This window comes from Numida meleagris, chromosome 4 (assembly GCF_002078875.1).
Source record: "Numida meleagris isolate 19003 breed g44 Domestic line chromosome 4, NumMel1.0, whole genome shotgun sequence".
Taxonomy (NCBI): domain Eukaryota; kingdom Metazoa; phylum Chordata; class Aves; order Galliformes; family Numididae; genus Numida; species Numida meleagris.
In genome coordinates this window covers 95,606,740-95,626,630 of record NC_034412.1, presented here as the reverse complement: position 1 = coordinate 95,626,630, position 19,891 = coordinate 95,606,740, and the positions used below count along the sequence as shown (strand labels likewise).

Genomic DNA, 19,891 nt, shown 5'->3' with positions numbered 1-19,891 from the left:
TGCCCACCCATATCCCACTGGTCTCAGATCCATCATGATTTTCCATTTCCCTGAACTGGCTCCAAAGGAAAGGGGTTGCTTTTACCCTTTTTGAGACTGTACCAACGAACTGTGTTCTGAGATATCAAGCACAACTCCTGATTGCTCCTTGTGGGTTCCTTCCAACTTGGGATATTCTATGATTCTTCTGTTCTAATTGTGTTAAGAAGACTTTTGGCAGCCTTTGGGTCTCTTGGGTACTGGGGGCACCTGGCTGCTGCCTTCACCGTCTCTAGCCATTGGTAGGACCCAGTACTCCTCTTTCATCAGCACAACACTCTGGCAGTAGGAAGACCACTTTGGGGGCACTGTCTAGTTCCAGCACGTGTGGAAGCCCATGCTGTGAAGTTAGGGGAATGTACAGTGTAGGAAAACTTGTTGGTTCTCATGTTGTGAACCTACCTGTATGCACAGCCTATTACTAGGGAAGGTTGCATGGAAGTCTGTATGCATCTCAACACGGCTGGGGAACGTTTATCTGAAGAAAGACACTTCAAAGCTTCTCAGCTGCTTCCCTCAGATTTCTCTGTTCTGTTCTTGTGGGCTGCCATGTTTTGTACCTTTCAAAAAACATCAAATTGCTGTAATTGCTGCACAAATTACCTCACATTGGGGCACAGGTGCTACTGCCTCAACAGTAAACCAATTTCTGGAAATCTTGTGTTAGCAGCAGCTGTTATGTTAGGATAGTGAGTGGGCAGCTACTTATTCCCTTGGCCTTCTGGGTCTGTATTGTTCCCATTCACAACTGTTAACCAAGTCAGTCTTCATCAAACCTGTTCTCCAGAATAATTACTAGAGCAGACTTCACAAAGGGAAGTGGAATGTGAATGTGTTACTGATCCCAGTTTGCTTAGCCTACCTCAACTTATCAAACTTGTATTCCTCTAGGCAATGGCTAGTTCTGTTTCAAAGCTGCTGGAGGTCTGAATGACTTCCTATGATATGATCTTTCTGTGACTTGGGGCTTCTTGGCTACTGGAAATGGAGTGAAAAATTTGTGGCTTACCCAGATGATAGTTTAGGAAAAGTGCTTACCTCTGGGAGCCCAGGGGAAGTGTCTTCATCTTCTTCCTCCCTTCATTCTGTGAACCTGGCTTGTCTGCCTTAACATACAGTGCTCCAAAATGCAGTGGTGCCTGTGCTGCCCCTCTAGCAGCCATAGGCTTCAGTGATAGGGCCAGAAAGACAAAAAAAGCCTTTAAAAAATACTGGTTCTGTGGAAGGAAAATGAATAATTAACTTCCTTTCAAGCTGGAGAAGGTCACTGAAGAGACTGAACGAAGGTGGAAAATGAAGGTGTGTGAGCATTGGTTCGGAAAGCATTGTCACAACAACAGTTTCTGTGCTGCAGGATTTTGGAGGTGCTGAAGTGCAGGTAGCATTGAAGAGTGGTGACCCCTTCTTTGGAAGGTGCTGCAGGCTATGAAGTGTGAAGGCCCATCTCTAGCACTGGAAGGCCTTGGTCTCTAGATCTCTTGAAGGCCCATGATGCCCTGTGAGCTCTTACCAGACTGTGCTGTTGGTGCTAAAGCTCTCTCCTAGGTATCTGCTGGTGTTTGTTGAGGTCAACTAGGGCACTTTCCTGCATGCAGATTTTGTTGATCGATGAAGAAGCTGTTCAGTTCTCAGGACGCTTCTGCTCTGCACCATACACATCCACAGCAATTCCCCTTATGTTCATCAATAGTAAGAGTGTCCCAGGGTTTGTCTACCTTTCTTTGCAGGACCAAAACATTAACACAGTGCCTTTGGAGGAAGTGTTGCCAGAAGCACTGTATGAGTGGTGTAAGATGGGCTTTTCTGTCTGCATCCTGATCTCTTCTCCAGTTATCACTCATCTTCCTTACGTTTTCCACAGGACTTGCTGAACTACTTCCCCACAGTTTCTATTGCTTGTTGATGATCTCAGCATTTACGGTGGTAATGGAGCAGGTGACTTCCCTCATCTTTCAGAAAGGCAGATAATTGCCTTGAATCTGGCTAGGATGGTATTCTCAGCACTTGAATATGCTGTTTAGAATCGGGACAATGCTATTTAGTGACTTCAGTGTCTTTCATGAGTGAGGATGAAAGTAGTCTGAGTCAATCCACACTAGATCTAGGCAGTGATAAGCCTGATGCGCACTAAGATCGGCTGCAAACTGTAAGACAGTTGTGAGCTGGAACTCAGCTTGGGCAATAAAGGATAGGACAACAGACTTTGAATTTCTCAAGAACTGTCAGATATGATCTACCTGCTTTTGTTAGAGTTTGAAACCTACAGTGATTTTTGGTACTGAAACAGAACCAGCATGTCTCTGGCGTGGAAAGGCACAAATTTGAACTTAAATAGGTTCTCCATCTGCTGCTGGGCTACAGAAACCAGAGAGACAATGTGTAGGTGGGTCGTTTGGAGGTGGACAGCAAGCTCAGGTCAATCCTTCAGAGAGGATCTCTTTTTAGTACTGACAAGAGGACTAAATTTATAATTGTGGGTCAAGATGGGCATCTTAGTCCCAAACTATTATGCTCTGACTCCTCTGTCCTGAGGAAGAGGCAAAAGGCCTGGGGAGATGATATTTCTCAACAAACTGTGATCACAGCTGGGCTCCTAATGCTTAGTGATGTTCATAGCATTGCCTCGGAGTATGGTAAAGTGTGTTGACTATGATAGTTCAGGTAGCAATCATTAAAGTAGCCTAACCAAGTTCAGGGAGTCCCGGGGCACTTCTTGACAGGAGATGGCTGGAGTTAACTGCTGTTTCATTTTCTAGTATATAGTCAATAAAATACTTGTAATGACAGGCAAGCACTCTATTCAGCCACACTGTAGGTGTCTGCTTTTGTGTCTCTAAGCTGAAAACAGAACTGAGCCAGAGCAGCAGTGTGCCCAAGTCATCCTCTCTCATTGCTGCCTCGATTTGCTCCCCTCTATTTTTACCAGCTGACAGCAGTATGGAGCTTGTTGGTAGATTGGGCTGAAAGTGAGAGATTTGAGGGAATGAAGCTAATCTTGACTGTTGAAATAGCTGTGTGGCCAAGGAGATGATGTGTATGCCACTTGTCAACTTAATGTGTTTGCAGTGTTTTGAGGAAGAGCCATGCTAGCTTCTTAATCTATGCTGTAAGTGCTTGGCACATTGATAGAAAGGAAAATATATCTGTAGTATTACTGTTTGGGAGTGGTGGTTTGTTTGACGAGGTTTTTGTGCATCAATATATTGGGTACCTAGAAGGGGATGGGAGGTCACTTGCTGTGCTGGGAAAGACATGACCGGCCTTCTTCCTCTAAAGCCTAGAATAAGAACAATTACAGTATATTTCCTTAAGGACATCATCTGTCCAGCAGACATCGTGCATTAGTTTAATTACGTCAACTCCATGACCCTCATTCTAGTTACTCACTTGGTTCCAAGCTGGCCTCTTGTTCAAGATGGCAATATTTAGAGACAAAGTGATGGCACTTTCTTGGAGGAAGTCAGGAAGCAATGAGCATGTTTTCAGGAGAAAAGAAATATTGTGAATAGAGGAGCTTATTTCTAGCTCTGAACTAAAATGTTTCCAAAATCAAACTGCTTTCTGGTTTACCAGACTGTAAAAATATTCTCTTGAATCTAGCTGTGTGCCTTCATATCTGTCTGTAGAAGCGTTCTCAGGTTCTGTAAGTCTTCAGAAGGTTTAACACGTGATTTTGTAAGTATTAGAGTGAGCAAAGCCTTTTGGCTACCAGCAATATTGGGTAATCCAATCAGAGGCCAAATGGTTGTCCTATGTCTAGTGCTAAGGCAGTACAGGGGAAAACTCTTTCTCTGTAAGCAGAGCTCTAGATCTGGCTGTCCTTGTGCTGAGGGATCAGCAATGACATCAAGCCTATGGGCTGATCTTTGTGGCTACTTCAAATTGGTTGAAATTTCATGGACTTCATCTTGGTTTTGATTGGGCATATGGTGTTTTTCCTGCCAAGGAGTTGTTTTCCAGATGTTTTTTTTTCGAGCTCTCAGTGTAATCGCTTGCCACATCCTTGGACTTCAGGACCTTCTTGCTTGCTGCATGGCTGGTAAAAGGGCAGGGCATGTGGGAGCTCCCCAGGGAAGGAAATTGCTCTCAGGCTACTCTCAGCCTTAATGTCAGTCTTTTCTATCTACTTCCTGAGGATCCCCAGCCAGGAGCCAGCCTGTCTGCAGGAGGGAGCCATCTGAATGGATGGTGGCGTGCCAGCACTTCTGTAGGTGGCTTTGAAAGTCTATTAATTATCTTTCAGCTAGGACACCCAAAAAATATGGAAGCAAAAGATGGAGGATAGGTGTTGTAATTGCAGCTGTCTGCAGAACAGGCTCTGCAACTTGGAGTTTGCATGTCTATCAGGGTGAACGTTTCTGAATGCAACTCTTGAACAGACAAACAAGGGCTGGCTTCCTTCGGTTTGGTGCATAGAGCTTGATTCTGCAACCTCACATGAATAAGGCAAGGACAGGGAAAACTGTAGAATATGACTGAGCTATCTTAAATGAAAAGTGATAGGGTCCCAGAAACACTTGGTGGCTTTCAAGCTTGGCCAGATATTTTGTAGGTTGAGTGTTGTGCACTGGGGCTGACTGTGCCCATTCACATTGGTGAAGTGTTGAAACAATCTGGATGAGTTACAAACTCTTGATTAGGTAAGAAAAGCTCTTATTGGCAGGACTTGCATTTGTCTTGAAGTGTTTGTGCATCTGAACGTGACTATATGTCCCATATATTAGGACTAGAGGGAAGGGCCTCATGTTGTGCCAGGGGAGATTCAGGCTGCATGTTAGGGAATACTGCTTTTCCAGAAGAGTGGTCAGGCACTGGAATGGGCTGCCTGGGGAGGTGGTGGAATCACCAACCCTGGAGGTGCTCAAGGAATGTTTAGATGTTGTGTTGAGGGATGTGGTTTAGTGAGATCTGTTGGTGATAAGTGAACAGTTGGACTGGATGATGTTGTAGGTTTTTTCCAACCTTGGTGATTCTATGAATTCTATATAGTGTGCAGACACATGGTTCAGAGATGAATCCTACAGTATCTTGTGTCCCATTAGATGTAAGGATCTTTCCTGTCACGAGGAAGTAACTTTATATTCTGGCACAGGACTTGAGGTAAGACACTGAATTCAGAGAAAAGAACTACTTGTTTTCCTTCCAACTTTGCTGTTCAAAAGAAAAAGTAACAAAGAGCTTGTTTTGCTATATGGCAGGCTTTGGTTTTTTCCAGCTTGTGCAGGAATCTCCTGGGACAAGATAGCTAGATTGCAAGCTAACTGGCTTCACCACTGAAAACTTTCCTGCTAGTCAGCCAAAACTACCTTGCTTGGATTTGTTCTGTTCTTTTCCAGTTCCTCTGTCTTGAAGCCTATCCACAATTGCTTTTGTCACAGGTCAGTTTTCTCGGAAACCTTAATCATTTTATTGTTCGCTCTGAGGATCCTGTTTAGTTCTGCCAACAATGGTGGAGTGAGCGCTTCCAATTGCGGGCTTTGAATTCACCTGCCCAGTGCTTAATGCCAAGCAATGGAGCTCTGTTATTTAAGGTGCTGACTGATAATATTAAGCTGCTTGATTATGAATAAGACAAATGTAAGCCGCAAAAAAGAAGATGTAAAACATGCAAGACTGGCTGGTGACTTCAGGTGTGCTGTTTGGTTACTAAATGCTTGAATCTTTTCCTTCTGCCTTGCAAAGACTGAAAAGAAAGCTAGAAGACTCCAGAAAACCCTGAAATGTGGTGTTCTTATGAAGAGTTGTGGAAAGCAGCCTCAATCATCTGAAGAAAATGGTATTTGTATGTGTTTTCCTTGAGCATTCTCAAGGACAAGAGTAGCCTTCCTATAGAAATGTGTGGCAGCTCTTGAGAAGGGGAAGGGAAAAAAAAAAACAACACCAGAAGAGAGCTTTGAGTTGACTCCAGCTACCACTAAGATGCAGTGTGACTATTTGCATTAACAGCCAGAAGCTCTATTCTGCAACTATGCAGAACTGCGCAACTACGAAAGAACAAGGAAGAGTCTACAGTCATTGCAAATAGCCATTTTTCCTGCTTGGCTTTGTTGCTAGTCATAGAAAGACAAGCCCTTGATGGCATTAATGTGTAGCATTTAAAGCACAAATTTAATGCTGCTGAGCTGCTTCCTAATAACATTAAGGGCTTTATTTATCCAGTTCTCCAAGCAGTGGGAATGGTACTGGTCTAAACTAGTTTTAAGGAACAAATGCTATCTAATAGCTCACATATTTGGGTCAGCTGGGCTTTTTAACATCAAAAGAGCTTGGTATTGTTTAATCTGGCAGTAGAAAGGGTAACTTTGCATGGGAGTTGTATTACAAAATCTTGAATTTGCTGCTGAGAGGTGCAACTAGTGCTTTTGCTGGAGTGATGGCAAGGACTGTACTGGCATCCTAAATCACAACAGCTGATGGTCCCTCTCCATCCACGTTTCCTACCTGCATGTGGAAATAAGGCAAAGCTTTGGCTCTATCTTCAGGCAGTGTCTTCTGTAGTCTATTATGGCACTGGTCATCAGCAAGTGATTTAAGCTTTTGAGTAACAGGAGCACAATTTTAACGGTCTGTACTTTGGTATCTGTACATCTGACTACTGTTTTCATGCTCTAATTAGCTCTGAAAGGCTCGCTTGTAAATGGGAGAACTATATAGGGCTCAAATGGGATTGGTTTTAATTAAAACTCGAGCAGCTTTTAAGGATGTGAATGCTACCTGACTGCTCAGGGCTAAAGCATTTGCTTCCAAGCAAGGTGAAGGTGGCTAACACCTCCTTATGCCTGTCCAATAGGTGACCAAACAGTGCCTTCATTCCCTAACAGAAGGAGGGGACCACAAGCTGTACAGCTCTATGCTTGATCCTTTGTGTTCCAAACAAGTTTTAATAGGAAAAAAGCCTTTTAACAGCTACCTGTGCCATTGAGGTACTTCAGTAACTCCTGTGGTGGGGGCTTTTTCTTAACAGTGAGGGAAATGGATCCCCTCTTTCCTTAGCTGCAGCCTGACAGCTGTGTTTGTGCTGGTGGTGGGGATATGAAGCCACAGACTGATCCGTCCAGGGATGAGAATTAACTTGCTAACTAGCTTGGCTTAATCTGATCACTGTTATGTGAAAGTTTTGTGTTTTAACAGTGTTTTACAGCTGGTGGAGTCTTCAGATCCAGGATTTTGTTGGCCAAGAGGCTCTCCAATTCCAATAGGGACCAGGTGTAACTACCTGGTTTATGTCCCCTTCCTAGTAAGAGCTATTTTGTGTAGTGTCATTCCCCTGCTGGGTTGTGGTGCTGTTAGCTTCTAGCTGTGTTTTATTGCATTTAGAGGGCAGGCGTCCTGTCTAGAATGGATGTTCTGTTGAAGTGGTTGCTCACAAATCTGAGCAGGTGCAAAAATCTGTAAGTATTGAGTCCTAGAATATCCCAAGTCCAGCCTCTGGCTCCGCACAGCACCACCCAAACCTGTTGTCTGGGAGAGGTGGGGGTCATCCTCTGCTCCCAGGTAACAGTAATAGGATGAGAGATGGTGGCCTCAAGTTGTGCTGGGGAGGTTCAAGTTGAGTGTTAGGAAACATTCCTTCTCCCAAAGAGTGGTAATGCATGGGAACAGGGTGCCCAGGGAGTGGTGGAATCACCATCCCTGGAGGTGCTCAAGAACCGTGGAGGTGTGGCACTGAGGGACATGATTTGGTAGTCAGCTGGACTTGATGGTCTTAAAGGTCTTTCCCAGCTTTTATTATTCTATAGCTTTCACGTGCTCAGCTCAAACCCTCTGCTGCCTACTTGCGTTTGGCATACTTCTTAATGTCTCTGCTGTTGCATTGTCTGCCCAAGTACCCAATCCTGGCTCCAATCTGTGCAGTGTCAAAGCTGGAGGTGCCAAATCGTAGTGACTGAAGGCAGAAAATGAGGGCACGCTACTTGTACACTGCTGGGAGGGCGACACCTCAAGGAGAAGCAAGAGGCTTCCCATGCAACCCAAATTAAATTAAACATGCATAGCAAACTGTGGATCTGTTTTAACAGCAAGTAAAACACTACTGGGCTTTGAAGCCTGTTGTGGAACTTGAGGCTTTTTCTGTTCTTGTGTGTTTGCTGCCAGCAATTGTATCTGCTCAGGGAGATGAAAGTTGTCATCCCGAAGTGTGAAGAATCTTCAGAACCGCATCGCAGCATATGATCCTTTCTTCTGACAGATGTGGGGTTGTTAGGCTGTTTAAAACTGGCTTTAGTTGCTCTTGACTACCAGTTCCCCTGTGCGAGTCCTCAGGAACCTGCTGCTGAGTCCGCTAAAAAATGGCTTTGCCTAGGAAATGCTGGTCTTCATTTGTCTTGTCGTCTTCTCCACTGCTTCCCATGTGCTCTTGCTTGGTATGACACCAATCCTTGGTGCCCTCCCCTTCTTGGTCATGAAGATTTCAGGTAAATATTTGTCTGTGGATACAGTGTGAGCTAAGTGGGTATTAGGCAAGGGGCTTTGCTGGTGAGCGTAGCTGAGATTTAAGGTTATTCCTCATTAAGCCTTTAGATGTTGCTGAGTGTTCCTGTTTATCTATTGTCTTCAGTTGTGTAATTCTTTATTGCTCTATTACATGACATCATCTGGATCTGCTGCTCTAGTCTGTTCTTTGAGCTTCATAACATGTTCAGCTGAGTCTTGGGTAAAGACCATCACTTGTTTCTAAATCCATTAGCATCCTAAAAATAACTGACCTAAACTCCTTATCACCAATGCGTTGCCTCCAGCAGCAGTGAGAATATTCACATTGTTTGAGTTGCTGCTAAGTGCAGAAGGGGGAGGGTGGGTTCTCTGTGGCTGGACTGGTTACTGAGAGTTTTCTCTTTAAATTGCACACAAAAAAAGGCTGGCAAGTGTCTTCTCTACTGGAATCAACAATCTTTTAATGCTCTGAGGCTGAACTCAGCTATTCAGATGTGGCTCTGTGCAAAGCTGTTGTGTGTTATCTCTGCCTGAGACCTACTTAGGCTAACAGGGCTCATTGTATAGCTGCAACATCTCTTGAGGGTATTCTTTTTCCCATGATCTTCCCTGCATAGAAAGCAAGGAGTTGAAAAACATCTTTTTCCGTATTGTAATCTGTGACTGCAGTGGCTGGATCTCAGTAATCCTGCTGTGCCAGTGCATACTGTGCCCTACACATCTCAATGATGAGATGTGTCAGTTCTCAGGAAGGTGAGGTGGTACCTGGGAATGTTCCCTGCTGGAAATTGTTCCCAGTCCCTGGTCACCTGCTGCTATGAGTCCTGGAGCGCAATGGTAGAGGTAGAGATGTGGTGTGTTGTTAATGAGCCATGGTGTGCTTTGACAAGCTCTGTGGAGATGTCATTTTAATTGCTATGGAGACGTAAAACTGACTCTCAGGTGTTAAAGGGGAAGGCTGGAGCTTAACTTACAGGTAAGAGCTGGATCTTAGTGTCACACTCGTTTAGCAGCACTGTTCTCTGGAATAGCCATTGAGCAACATAGCTTCAAACTCTGGCTCCAATCCAGTCTCAAGCAGGATGTGCTCAGGTGCTGGATGACAGGCCATAGCTGTAGGGGCATGAAATTCTGTGAGTTCACATGCTGTTCCTCCTCTTTGAGCTGCTCTGCTCACGCTTTCCTTGGCTGCATTGAGTCTTCCTGCCTATTGCTCTTCTCCCTTCCCATAAGAGGTGGAAAGACTTAAAATCATAGAATCACCAAGGTTGGAAAAGACCTCCAAGATCATCTGGTCCAACCACCCACTCACCACCAGCATTTCCCCACTAAACCATGTCTTGAGCTGGTGTTTGGTGTGTGGTAGGACATCAAGGTGTGGATCAGGCTTAAGTTAGGCTTTAGAATCATAGCTTAGGTTCCTTCTTGACATTTCCCTGGGGAAGTCTTCTTCCTGCTTTACACGCCTCTTTTGTGGGGAGTTTGGGAGGCCTGGTGATGAGGTCTGTTTTAAATGATCGAAGAGCTAGAAGGAGTGCATGGGCTGCACTGTCCAGTAGGAACTTCCAGTGGCCAAAAGTTTGTCAAACCTCAGCCTGGGAAGAGAGTCCCATCTTCACTATCCCTGTAATGGGGAAGACCTGAGTGTCCCCTGTTCCTGGGAATGAGGGATGCTTTTCTCACCCTGTGCTCCAGGCAGTTTTCAGGTGTGCCAAAGTAGTTCCTAGTCCATGTTTTGTCCCTTAGGTCCCCAGGCAAGGAGAAAATGATTTGTTCTGTCCCTGCTAACCGACCTAGTCAGAAGCCTGGTGATGTTGGTGTCCACCACGTTTTTGCATTGCATTGCCCAGCATCATTGCTGGCAGATTGGATCTTCATGTTCACAGGACCATCCAGGTTTTGTTGGGGAATCCTTATTCTTTCTCATCCTGTAGAGATGAGACAAAATTGGGGAACTCCTCCAAAGAGGACAAGAAATCTTCAACGTGCTCCAAAGGTGAGAGCCCCTTCTTCAGTCTGAAGGTTGCATATCTTGGGACCTTGGGAGGGGGTTGTATTTAGGATAAGCACTGCAGTAAAGAAAAGTGATCTTTGATGGCTTGGTCCTGCTTGCATCTCCCTGCTCTCCTTGATGGCAATGCAAGTGGGCTGCATGGTGCTGGCCCTAATAAAGGGGGTATGCTGGCATGACTTCTGCCAGGGAGTTTCTGCCTCTGGCACAGCATGCTGGAGAGGCTGGCTGCTTTCCCCAGCTCCTGCCAGAGCCAGGAGGAAATCACCATCTGGGTGCAATCTGCACTCCAGGAGCCTGCCCTTCCCAGCAGCTCTCTGGCTGGGTGCCAGCTGTGATCCTTGCTGTCCTGTGGAGCTCCAGAGCCTGCAGGAAAGAGCTGGCAGGGCTTGAGGGGCTGGGGAAGCTGTAGGAAAACAGATCTGCAGGAGGGAGATGAAGGAATAAGGAATTTTGTGCTTTTTTGCTTCTTCTTGAGTTACCATTCCATGACCGCTTCTGAAGTCTCATCTCCTGTTTGGATGAGTGTCCCTTGGGTGGGGGAGGGGAGAGGGTCAGGATCAACCTTAAGAGCAGGCTCTTAAAGGGCGACTTGAGATGTACGCCCTTGCATTTGGAGGGTCTGATTCAGTCCTGCCTAAAATTAGCTTGCTTGCTTTTGCTGTGATTTGGAGGACAGGCACCAAATGATGATGATCACAGCCAGACAGCTTGCTCCAGTGTCTCAGCCTGCAAGGCCACTTGTCACTTTGGCCTCCGATATTGAATTCCCTTAACTTCTCAGAACAAACCTGCTGCCACAACCCAGCATGGCTCTCTGCACACCATTGTGCTAGAGCGACTTCCAACATGTGTCCTGCAATGGGTTCTTTAGTGCTGTGGCTGCAGTTGGCAGTGCTCAGCTCCAGGGGTGAGACCCAAGGACACTGGAGGACTCAGTGGGATAAATGTTGGAGTCCTTGTCATCAAGGTGTTAAAAAGGGATTATTATGTTATCTGGCTGCTGCTCCCCTAGAGGGGCTTCCAACAGGACCCTGTGCTCCCTCTGCTGTGCTGCAGCATTTATTGCATGGCACTGCAAGCAGAGCTGCTCTCCTGCAGCTGTGGTCAGACCGTGCTGTGCCACTGGAGCTCGGTGCAAAGCAGCTTGTTTCCCTTCAGTTTGCAGGAGGGGATTGAAGGGGTTCAGGGCATGCTTAAAGCAGAATAGACCAACTCTAACTGCAGGTTATGGTTGTACTTAATTTACTTTTCGTTTTGATCCCGTGAGCAATTTTTTGTTCATATGTCAAGTCTTGGCTGTGTTGCAGGCATGAAAATCCCAGCACTGCTTCATGCATGAGTAGTTGGTAGGAGTTTCTCTGCAATGCTTGGATCCACCTAGTGTTTCTTTCTAGGCTCCGAACTCTTGCAGTCTCTGGTGCTAGCCCACCACAAAAGCCATGGTGTTGGTGGAAGTGTCCCACTAAAAAGCAAAGATGCCCAGTATCTGTCAGGACTTGGAGGAAACCCAGGTATCCTCTGCTCAGAGGAGTGCCTGATCCTGCTGCACTGGGAATTAGGTCCTGTGTGATCTGGCTGTGAAGGCAAGCAGAAATCCCAATCCAGCTGAATGCAGCCCCAAGCCAGCCTTGGAACAAAGAGCTCCTCAAAGCCAATCCAACATTTAAGAAGCAATAACTTGCTATGAGGAAAACAAACAATCCACTTTGAAGAGAGAGGTTGTCTTTGTGCGTGAAGTTATTTTCTCCTTGAGGCTCGGGGTTGGGTTTAATGTCTGCTCCTTGGATGCTGCTCCCTCTGGGTGACTGTGCTTGGCTGGGCTGGTGGAGTTTGCTTGCAAAGAGCAGGTCTGGAGCCATTGGGATGGACTGGATAGCGCCAGACAGAAGGTATCTGATATCTTCTCTGGTGCCACGCATCAAATCAGATAAGCTGATACCTGTGTTCATCGTCCAGAAAGCTGTGCTGGTGGTGGGGTAATATTTCTAGCGAGGGATACACTCTGTTAGAATGAGTCTTCATCATAGTGAGGTATGGTTAGGTCTGAGGTATAAAAGGAAAAGGATACGGGGCTCAGTTGCCCAAAATTGGCTTTGTGTCTGTAGGATATGGGTCTTGGAGGAATTCTCCAAACTTCTGTAGCTTTAGACCCATTCCTTTCCCCTATCAGTCTGGCTGACTCATGTCTTGATGTCTTCATGGTAGACTCATAGGATTGGGTGGGCAAGAAACACTTGGTTAGCATTGATCTTCCAAAGCTGCAATAGAGCCATTAACCCTATGGAATGCAGTAGACACTCTTTTCTAGAAAAGCATCCCACTTACTAGCTCCTCCCAGTCATCTCCGGATTGGGGTCAAAAGGCAGGAAGTTGATTTCTCCATCCTAGAGGAAGGAAAGATGGGGAAACAATAAAACCATCCAGCTTGCGTTGTTGCATAGCTATTTATCCTAACATGACGCAGGATAGCTTCTGGAGACAGCGCAAAAGTCTCGGTCTCTGCTTTTCTCTGCAGGTGTTCACACCTCAGATACGAAATGGGCTCCTGGCTGAGTCCCTGCTCTCCTCTGATTCCTTTCTTTGCTCCTGGTGCTGGCACCTAGCTGCTGCTGGGAGAGGGGTTTGAGGCAAAAACCACCCAGGTTTGCTCTGGTTGTGAGGAAACAACGTAGCAGCAAATGAGGAGGGGAAAAAAAAAATCACAAAGGAATGTTGGCCTGCTTTTGTTCTTGAAGGGCGTAGGCTGGGAGCAGCGTTCTGCATCTCCTTGTAGAAGCTACGTTGGTTTTGTAGAGAAGCTTCATGGACTCCAAGGGTTTATTGTGAAACCTGGCTGTCTGCTTTGGGCTCAGACACACATCTGTTGGGCTGCGTCTGGGGAAATTCTGAAGGGGCTGGGAGCTGGCTCGGTGGAAAGGGCTTTGTGATGAGGAGTGGGTCTGGAGGAGGCCATCAGGAGGCACTGAGGGCTGGGGGTGCTCAGCATGGAGATGGCTCTGGGGAAGACCTCACTGTGTCTTTCCAGTACATGAAGGGAGCTTATAAACAGGAGGGAGAGCGATGTTTTATGTGGTCTGACAGTAACAGGGCAAAGGGGGGTGGCTTTAAACTAAAAGAGGGGGGGATCTGTATTAGGTGTTGGGGGGGGGGGGGCGGGAAGCTTTTCAATGAGAGGATGGTGAGATCCCAGCACTCTTCTCCAGAGCTGTGGGTGCCCCATCCCTGGAGGTGCCTGAGGCCACGGATGGGTGGTGGGCAGCCCGAGCTGGTGTCTGGCTTAGCAGTTGGCAGCCCTGCCTGCAGTAGTAGGAACTAGAAGATTTGTAGTAGTTAAGACTAGTTGGAACTAGAAGATTCGTGAGTTCCTTTCCAACCCAAGCCATTCGACAATCAGCCCTTGCTGCTTGGGGAGTGGGATTTTTCCTGCTCGGTGCTTTCACCCAGCTGTGAGCTTACGGGCAGCGTCTCACCTGCCAAGACCTGTAGCGACAAACCTCAGCACAGAGTTCAGCGGAGGGGAAAAAAAAGGAATTGAAGCCTGAAACCTTGCTGGTTTTGAACACACGTGGAGCTGCCCTGCTCTCGGGCTGGGAGGGCGCTAGGACCCGGCGGGCTGTGCCCCCGCCCCGGCCCTTCCCTTCAGCCGCACTCGCGCTCGGGGGACTTTCAGTTTTGGCCGGGCTGCGTCTTTTATTTTTGGGGGGGGAAGGGGGGAGTGAGAAGGGGAAAAGGGGGGAAAAAATAATAATAAAAAAAAATAATTAAAAAAGAGCACCGCCACCGACCCTGAAACCGCAGCACAACTCCTAAAAGTGTCGAGATGGTGAGAACGGGATGAGAGGAAAAAGCGAGGCAGCCATGGCAGCCAGGCGGGTGTTCCACCTCCAGCCATGCGGTGAGCAGCCACCAGTGCGATGAGTGCTCCGGCAGATGGGAGAAAAAGGGGTTTGGGGGGGGGTGTCCCCGGTTTGCCCCTCTTTTGGGGCGGGGGATGCTGGCAGCGCGGTGATGGGATGCAATGGGATGCGTGCTGCTGCCCTGCTCTTGGAAGGGGGTTTTCTGGGGGAGGAAAGCGGGGAAGCTTGGCTTTGAGTCAGAATTCAGGGGATTTTTTTTTGGAAGGGAGCCGGCTGTTGTTTGGTAGGAGTGATGACACTTGGCATCTGGGCTCGCTGGACAGCACCGAGCTGCTTTACATCGGGTGGGCACGGATTTGGGGTGGATAAACTCAGAGGGCGCGGACACAGCGTGGAAGAGGATAAAGCAGCAATTTAAATTCGGGACCTTTTGTTGCTCTGGGTGTTCCCCCCCCCCCCCCCCTTTGTGTGCTTTGTTTATACCTCACAGGGGAGGAGGGCATGGCTTGCTGTTAGCTCCGCTCCGGCGCTCTGTTTGCGGATGCGGTCGTTTGGCTTCGCTGCGGTAACGGCGTAAATAATCATAATAATTAATAATAATAATAATAATAATGAAGTTAAGCAGCTTGAGCTGAACGAACGGAGACGCTGCGACGGCCGTGCTGTGCTGGCAGGACCCCAGCCATGCGTTTGTGAGCTCCAATCCGGAGCGCCTGCCACCGGGTGGATTTAAGCGCGCATTGAGATGCGCTCTTTGGTTTTTGCTCCACTTTTGAAAGTTGCTTTCTGCAACGTCCCCGTCCCTCCCCCCCACGTTGCCTTCCCAAAGGGAGCGCTTCCTTACTCTGCTTTCGGTGCCGGTTTGTCCCCGAATTAAATGAGGGGGGGACTTGAGTTTGCATGGGGAAGTTGGTTCTGGAGGAAAAGCAACTGTAGGTGGCACAACAGCTTTGCCTGCAAAGCTGCAATCGGGGAAAATAGGCTACAGGCTCCACTCTGGGATCTGGGCTCGGGGAGGGGGGGCTGTACCTCTGTTTAAGGAAGGAAAAAAAAAAGTTTGTTTCAGTTCTGATGTATTTCCTCAGTACTTCCTGTACTGTTGTTTTTCACGACCAGGGCTGTCATTAAGACCTGTTGGTGAGGACTGGCCATCAGCAAGATGCACACGAGCGGTGGCTATTGGGAGCATCCAGACTCCTTTTCCAAGCTGCTGCGGTGTCTTTCCGCACAAGGTTTCTCTAGAAACCTTTGGGTTAAGGTGTAAGCATAGCCTTGTCCCTCCTGAGCACAGTTCCCATCCCGTAGAGTGTGGCTGAAACATGGGATAAACTGCTTGACCCAGCACTGCGCAAGCCCAGCAGCGTTTCAGCCATCTCACCTGGGCTGCTGTTGGAGTTGGCTCTGTGGCTGTTTTGTCCTCGGGTTGGGGTGTTTTTTTAGGCTAGAAGGAAATGTTGATGGAATGCTTTCAGTCTCATCAACCTCGGTCACTGCTGCTGCATCTGCGCGCTGTTGTTCCCCTGCTATAACCAGGATGTGTTGGCCAATCCATCGCAGCCAGAGCTTCTGCTTCTGAAACATCCGTGGCTTTTGTATGGTTGCCTCTCCCATAAGAGTTTTGTAGGACAGAGGAAGTTCCTCTCTGGCTCTCGTGTCTTTCCTTGGCAGCTGGAGAGCTTCAGCTCGTTTAAATGAACAGAGCCCGAAGTATGAGTGGGGCTTTTCAGTGCGGTGCTCACTTGACTCCCTAAGTGGTGAAAGAGCTGTGTGTAAAACCGGACGGCCTGGACTTACAGTGAAGCTATCATAAATCACTTGAGGCTGTAAATGGTTCTTAAAGCAAGCTTCATCTTTGAGTCAGGATCCTTGAGGTTCCTCCCAACCCAAGCCATTCAATGTGAAAACAAGGACATCTTGGCTTTGAAAGAATCCAAAACAGAAGCACTCCGTGCAATCTCCAAAAATGGTTTTTTGCTGAAGAGTTCGGCCTTTCTTGCTGAAGGGAGCTGGGAGGTGTGATTGGTGCCATGTTACTTGCCTGTTAGACCCTACGGAATGCTGGAACTTCAGAGGTTGTCCTTGCCAAGCCATGGTGATGCTCTGCATGTGGGCTTTATGCTTGAAGACAGATGCCAAATCCCATCTAAGGGGGAAAGCTGATGTTTTTTTCCCCACCGAGTTATTTTTATGTTGTGCTTCTCTAGGAAGCCCCAGTGACAACTCTGCTATCCGAAAGCTTTCCATGCCTTGAGCTTAGGTGGCACTTGAGCATCTTCCAAGTGCAAAACCACTTCTGGAGAAGTCCCGTTTCCTTCTGTAGGATTTCCCTCTGGGATGCTTTAATGACTGGTCATTGTGAAACTGTCATCCACCCTGTAAGCACACAGGTGGCTGCCAAGTGCACCAGCAGATACCCAGCATGTTGTTCCATCCCAGCTACCTTTGTGGCTGCTGCCAGAGGTGGCTGAGCATGACATGGTGCCATCGCTGCTTTGGGAGCAGGGGGTCCTCTACAAGGAGGCATTGCAGGAAGGTTAGAAACAGAGTACTGAGGCTGTTCATCTAAGTGTGAGCAGTGTCTTGTGACTTTGCAGAGCATCTCCTTCAGGAATCTGTGCTGAGACTGGGTGAAATGGGAGGACTTTCCTCAATGCAGTGTAATTCCTAAATACGGTTCTAGCATTAGCATCCCACGAAGCTTTTGTGCTGTGCACGTTGACATGCTGGCCTTGCATCTGTCAGTGCTGGCTTTGATATCAAAGCACTCAGCTGTCAGTTCTAACTCCATGGGTTTTTCTATTCTTCTTTTCTAAATTCATCCCTAGCTCTGATTTGCGATTAAATAAGTGAAAAGTTGCGTGTCCCTCTGTTACTGAGGAAGGGTCTGTGTTCCTGGCAGGAGCTGTGGTTTGGGTAGAGCACAGAGAGCATTTTAGGCATCTCTGATTCAGAGAAACTGCAGGAAGAGGAGAGGAGAGAAGTCACTGGAGTGGGTAACACTGATCTCACACTTAAGCTTTTCTTCCCTGTGGGTGCTTCTGAGCTCCCCAAGTTTGAAGGACCTGATGCAAACTGCAGCAGGCAGGCTTGTGAGGCTGGAACTGTGCACCCTTATGGCTGTCCTACGGTGGGGTGAATGGGGACAGGTGGTAATGTGGGCAATTTGTTGATCAGAATCTCATCTGGGCAGCTTTTCTGAGACGCTGTGGGTAGGTAGAATCATAGCATCAAGGTTGGGATAGGTCTATAAGGTGACCAGCCCCGACCCATCCCCACCATGCCCACTGACCATGACCCTCTGGGCCACATCTCCATGGTTCATGAACCCCTCCAGGGATGGCGACTCCATTGCTTCCCTGGGCAGCCTGTGCCAATGCTTGACCGCTCTCTGAGAAGAAATTCTTCCTAATATCCAGCCTCCACCAGCAAAGGTGATGGAGCGAGCTACCAGTGGCTGCAGATGAGTAGGAGAGAGAATTCAGAGAAAGGGCTGAGAATCAGGTGCCCTTCCTCCTTTCTGATGCCAGTACAGGTGCTGGTACCCCATACCAGTGTGGGGGGCTGCTGCTTGGGATCACCCCCTTAGGGGGAAAAACCCACCCGATGGGGCACTGCCTTGGGATTAAGCTTTATTCCCCCTTTCCTCCTGCTCGCTGTGGTCTCTATCTTCCGGAGCTGAATGCCTCTTCCCCTGCTCCGAGCCTAATTGCATCCCCAGGGTTTAGCACGCGTGTGTTTGTTTTATTCAACGCGTTGGCTGTTCCCACCGGAACAGGCTTTTTTTTTCTTTCTTTTTAGGGATTGGGCTTTTTTGCTTATTGTGCACAACAAGCTACTGCCCAAGATACTCGCTGGGGAGGGGTGGGGGGAGGAACTGTAGTAATGCCAATACTTCTTGAATATTATAAACCTGGCTTATCAGCCCGACGCAGGGCTGGAATTTGTCTCTTCCTGTGCTGCATCTCTGCTTTCTGAGAGGCGCGTTTAAATACAGGCTGGAGACGCAGCCTTCCAGTGCGCTCCCCGAGGCCGTGACAGCAGGAACGGGGCTTCTCAAGAGGCTGCTTTTTTCTTGATTCTTTTCTTTTTTTGCATTAATTCCTCTCGAGAAAGGAATTTGTTGGGAAGGGAGGCTCTGAGACTGCATGTCCCAACAGTACCAGCTGAAGGAGGTGAAGGCAGACGCGGTTTGCTTCGTACCTGGCTCTCCTCTCTTCTCCGTCCTCATGGAGCCGGCTTCTTTTTGCTACCCCCAGCTTACCTTCCTGCGCTCACCCTATGGGCAGTTCGGGGCGAGCGCTGGCTCCTCGCAGGACCTGGCCCCGTGGCCGCAGCGCTTAGTGCCGCAGAGATGGAGCGGGCCGGTGGATGGTATGTCAATGGGTTGTGGACAGAGGAGGGTGGCATCGGGAAGCCGAGATGACCGCCAAGATGGTTGGAGTTGGATGGTGGATGGATGAGGGAGGTGATGCACGTAGGGTTGGTGGATGTGCTGGCAGGGTTCTTGGTGTGCTCGCTTCTCTAGGCATCTCCTGGTGATGCTCACTTGGCTGCTGCCGCCTCCACCATGGAGCAGCTCGAGTAGATCGGCCAGGGGAGCTGGTAAACAACCTCAGCATGGAAGAAATAAAAATAGAAACCACTCTTGGGCAGCCCTTTGTCTCATAAGCTTGCTTATTCACTGATATGAATCCGGCAGTGTCCAAAACCTGAAATACCTGCTGGAGGCTTGGCGGGCTCGTTTCACCTTTAGGGCTGCATTGCTTTCAGCTCTATCTTTTAAGCTGTTATTAAAGCTATCAAGTGTGGAGATAGGTGATTAAGATCCTTTATTGCAGATTTCAGCACTACAGGGAAGTTCCTTATGCGTGTTAGCTTGGTTCAGAACTGTCAACACTGTTCTTTGCGAAGAGCCTATGGGAAAACGGTAAATCCTGTTGTGGGAGTTGAGACTGCTTTAAGTGTTGTTCCTAAGGGTTTATATTTTATAAAAAAAAAAAACTTTTTTGAGGGAGATATTGCAGCTGATGAGGTGAGGTCCTGAGCGGCTTTGATACGGCTTTAAGGCTGCGTTGCCTGGAGCGCATTGCTAGGCTGAAGACCTCCAAAGGTCTCCCCCCCTCCTCAAAGCAAACTTGCTTTATGTCTTAATAAGAAGCCGGCAGCGATGCACCCCACCTGGCAAAGCTGGGCAGGTGGCACGCAGAGAAATGGAGGAGAGCGGCTGAGCAGTCTCGGCAGGGAGAATGCGTGGGAGGTGTTTCAAAACATGAGATGTGGTTTCATGCAGCGGAAACAAGCCTGTGGCTGGAGGAGCGAGGATGGGCGATGGGGCTCTGAAATCCCTCTGCTGAAAGCGATGCCTTTTCCCCCACCTTCCTCTGCACGGAGAAGTGTTTGCTGCCTCCTGGTAAATACGATTGCTGGGGGATGGATACTTACAGCAACTCTGGTTGCTGTGAGTGAAGGGACTCGGAGGTGGCAGTGACCCGGTGTTGGGACAACTTGCTGCTTGCTTCTTCCGTCGGGTTCTACCTCTTGGGAGGCT

General features: G+C 48.0%; 1 protein-coding gene across 5 annotated transcripts in view; it reads left to right on the top strand.

Annotated features, from left to right (window-relative positions):
- Nucleotides 1–19,891, top strand: part of SLC4A11 (solute carrier family 4 member 11) — a 134,293-nt gene that overhangs the window by 26,328 nt on the left and 88,074 nt on the right. The window contains exon 1 of one of the 5 annotated variants that reach the window (XM_021394894.1): nucleotides 14,213–14,381. The exons of 1 other annotated variant lie outside the window; for it this stretch is intronic. In XM_021394894.1, the coding sequence (XP_021250569.1) occupies nucleotides 14,321–14,381 (61 nt within the window). In that variant the 5' untranslated portion in view covers nucleotides 14,213–14,320. Of the gene's footprint in view, nucleotides 1–14,212; nucleotides 14,382–18,198; nucleotides 18,715–19,410; nucleotides 19,754–19,891 lie in introns of those variants that run through there. 3 more of the 5 variants (XM_021394890.1, XM_021394891.1, XM_021394895.1) reach the window with 3 other exon arrangements.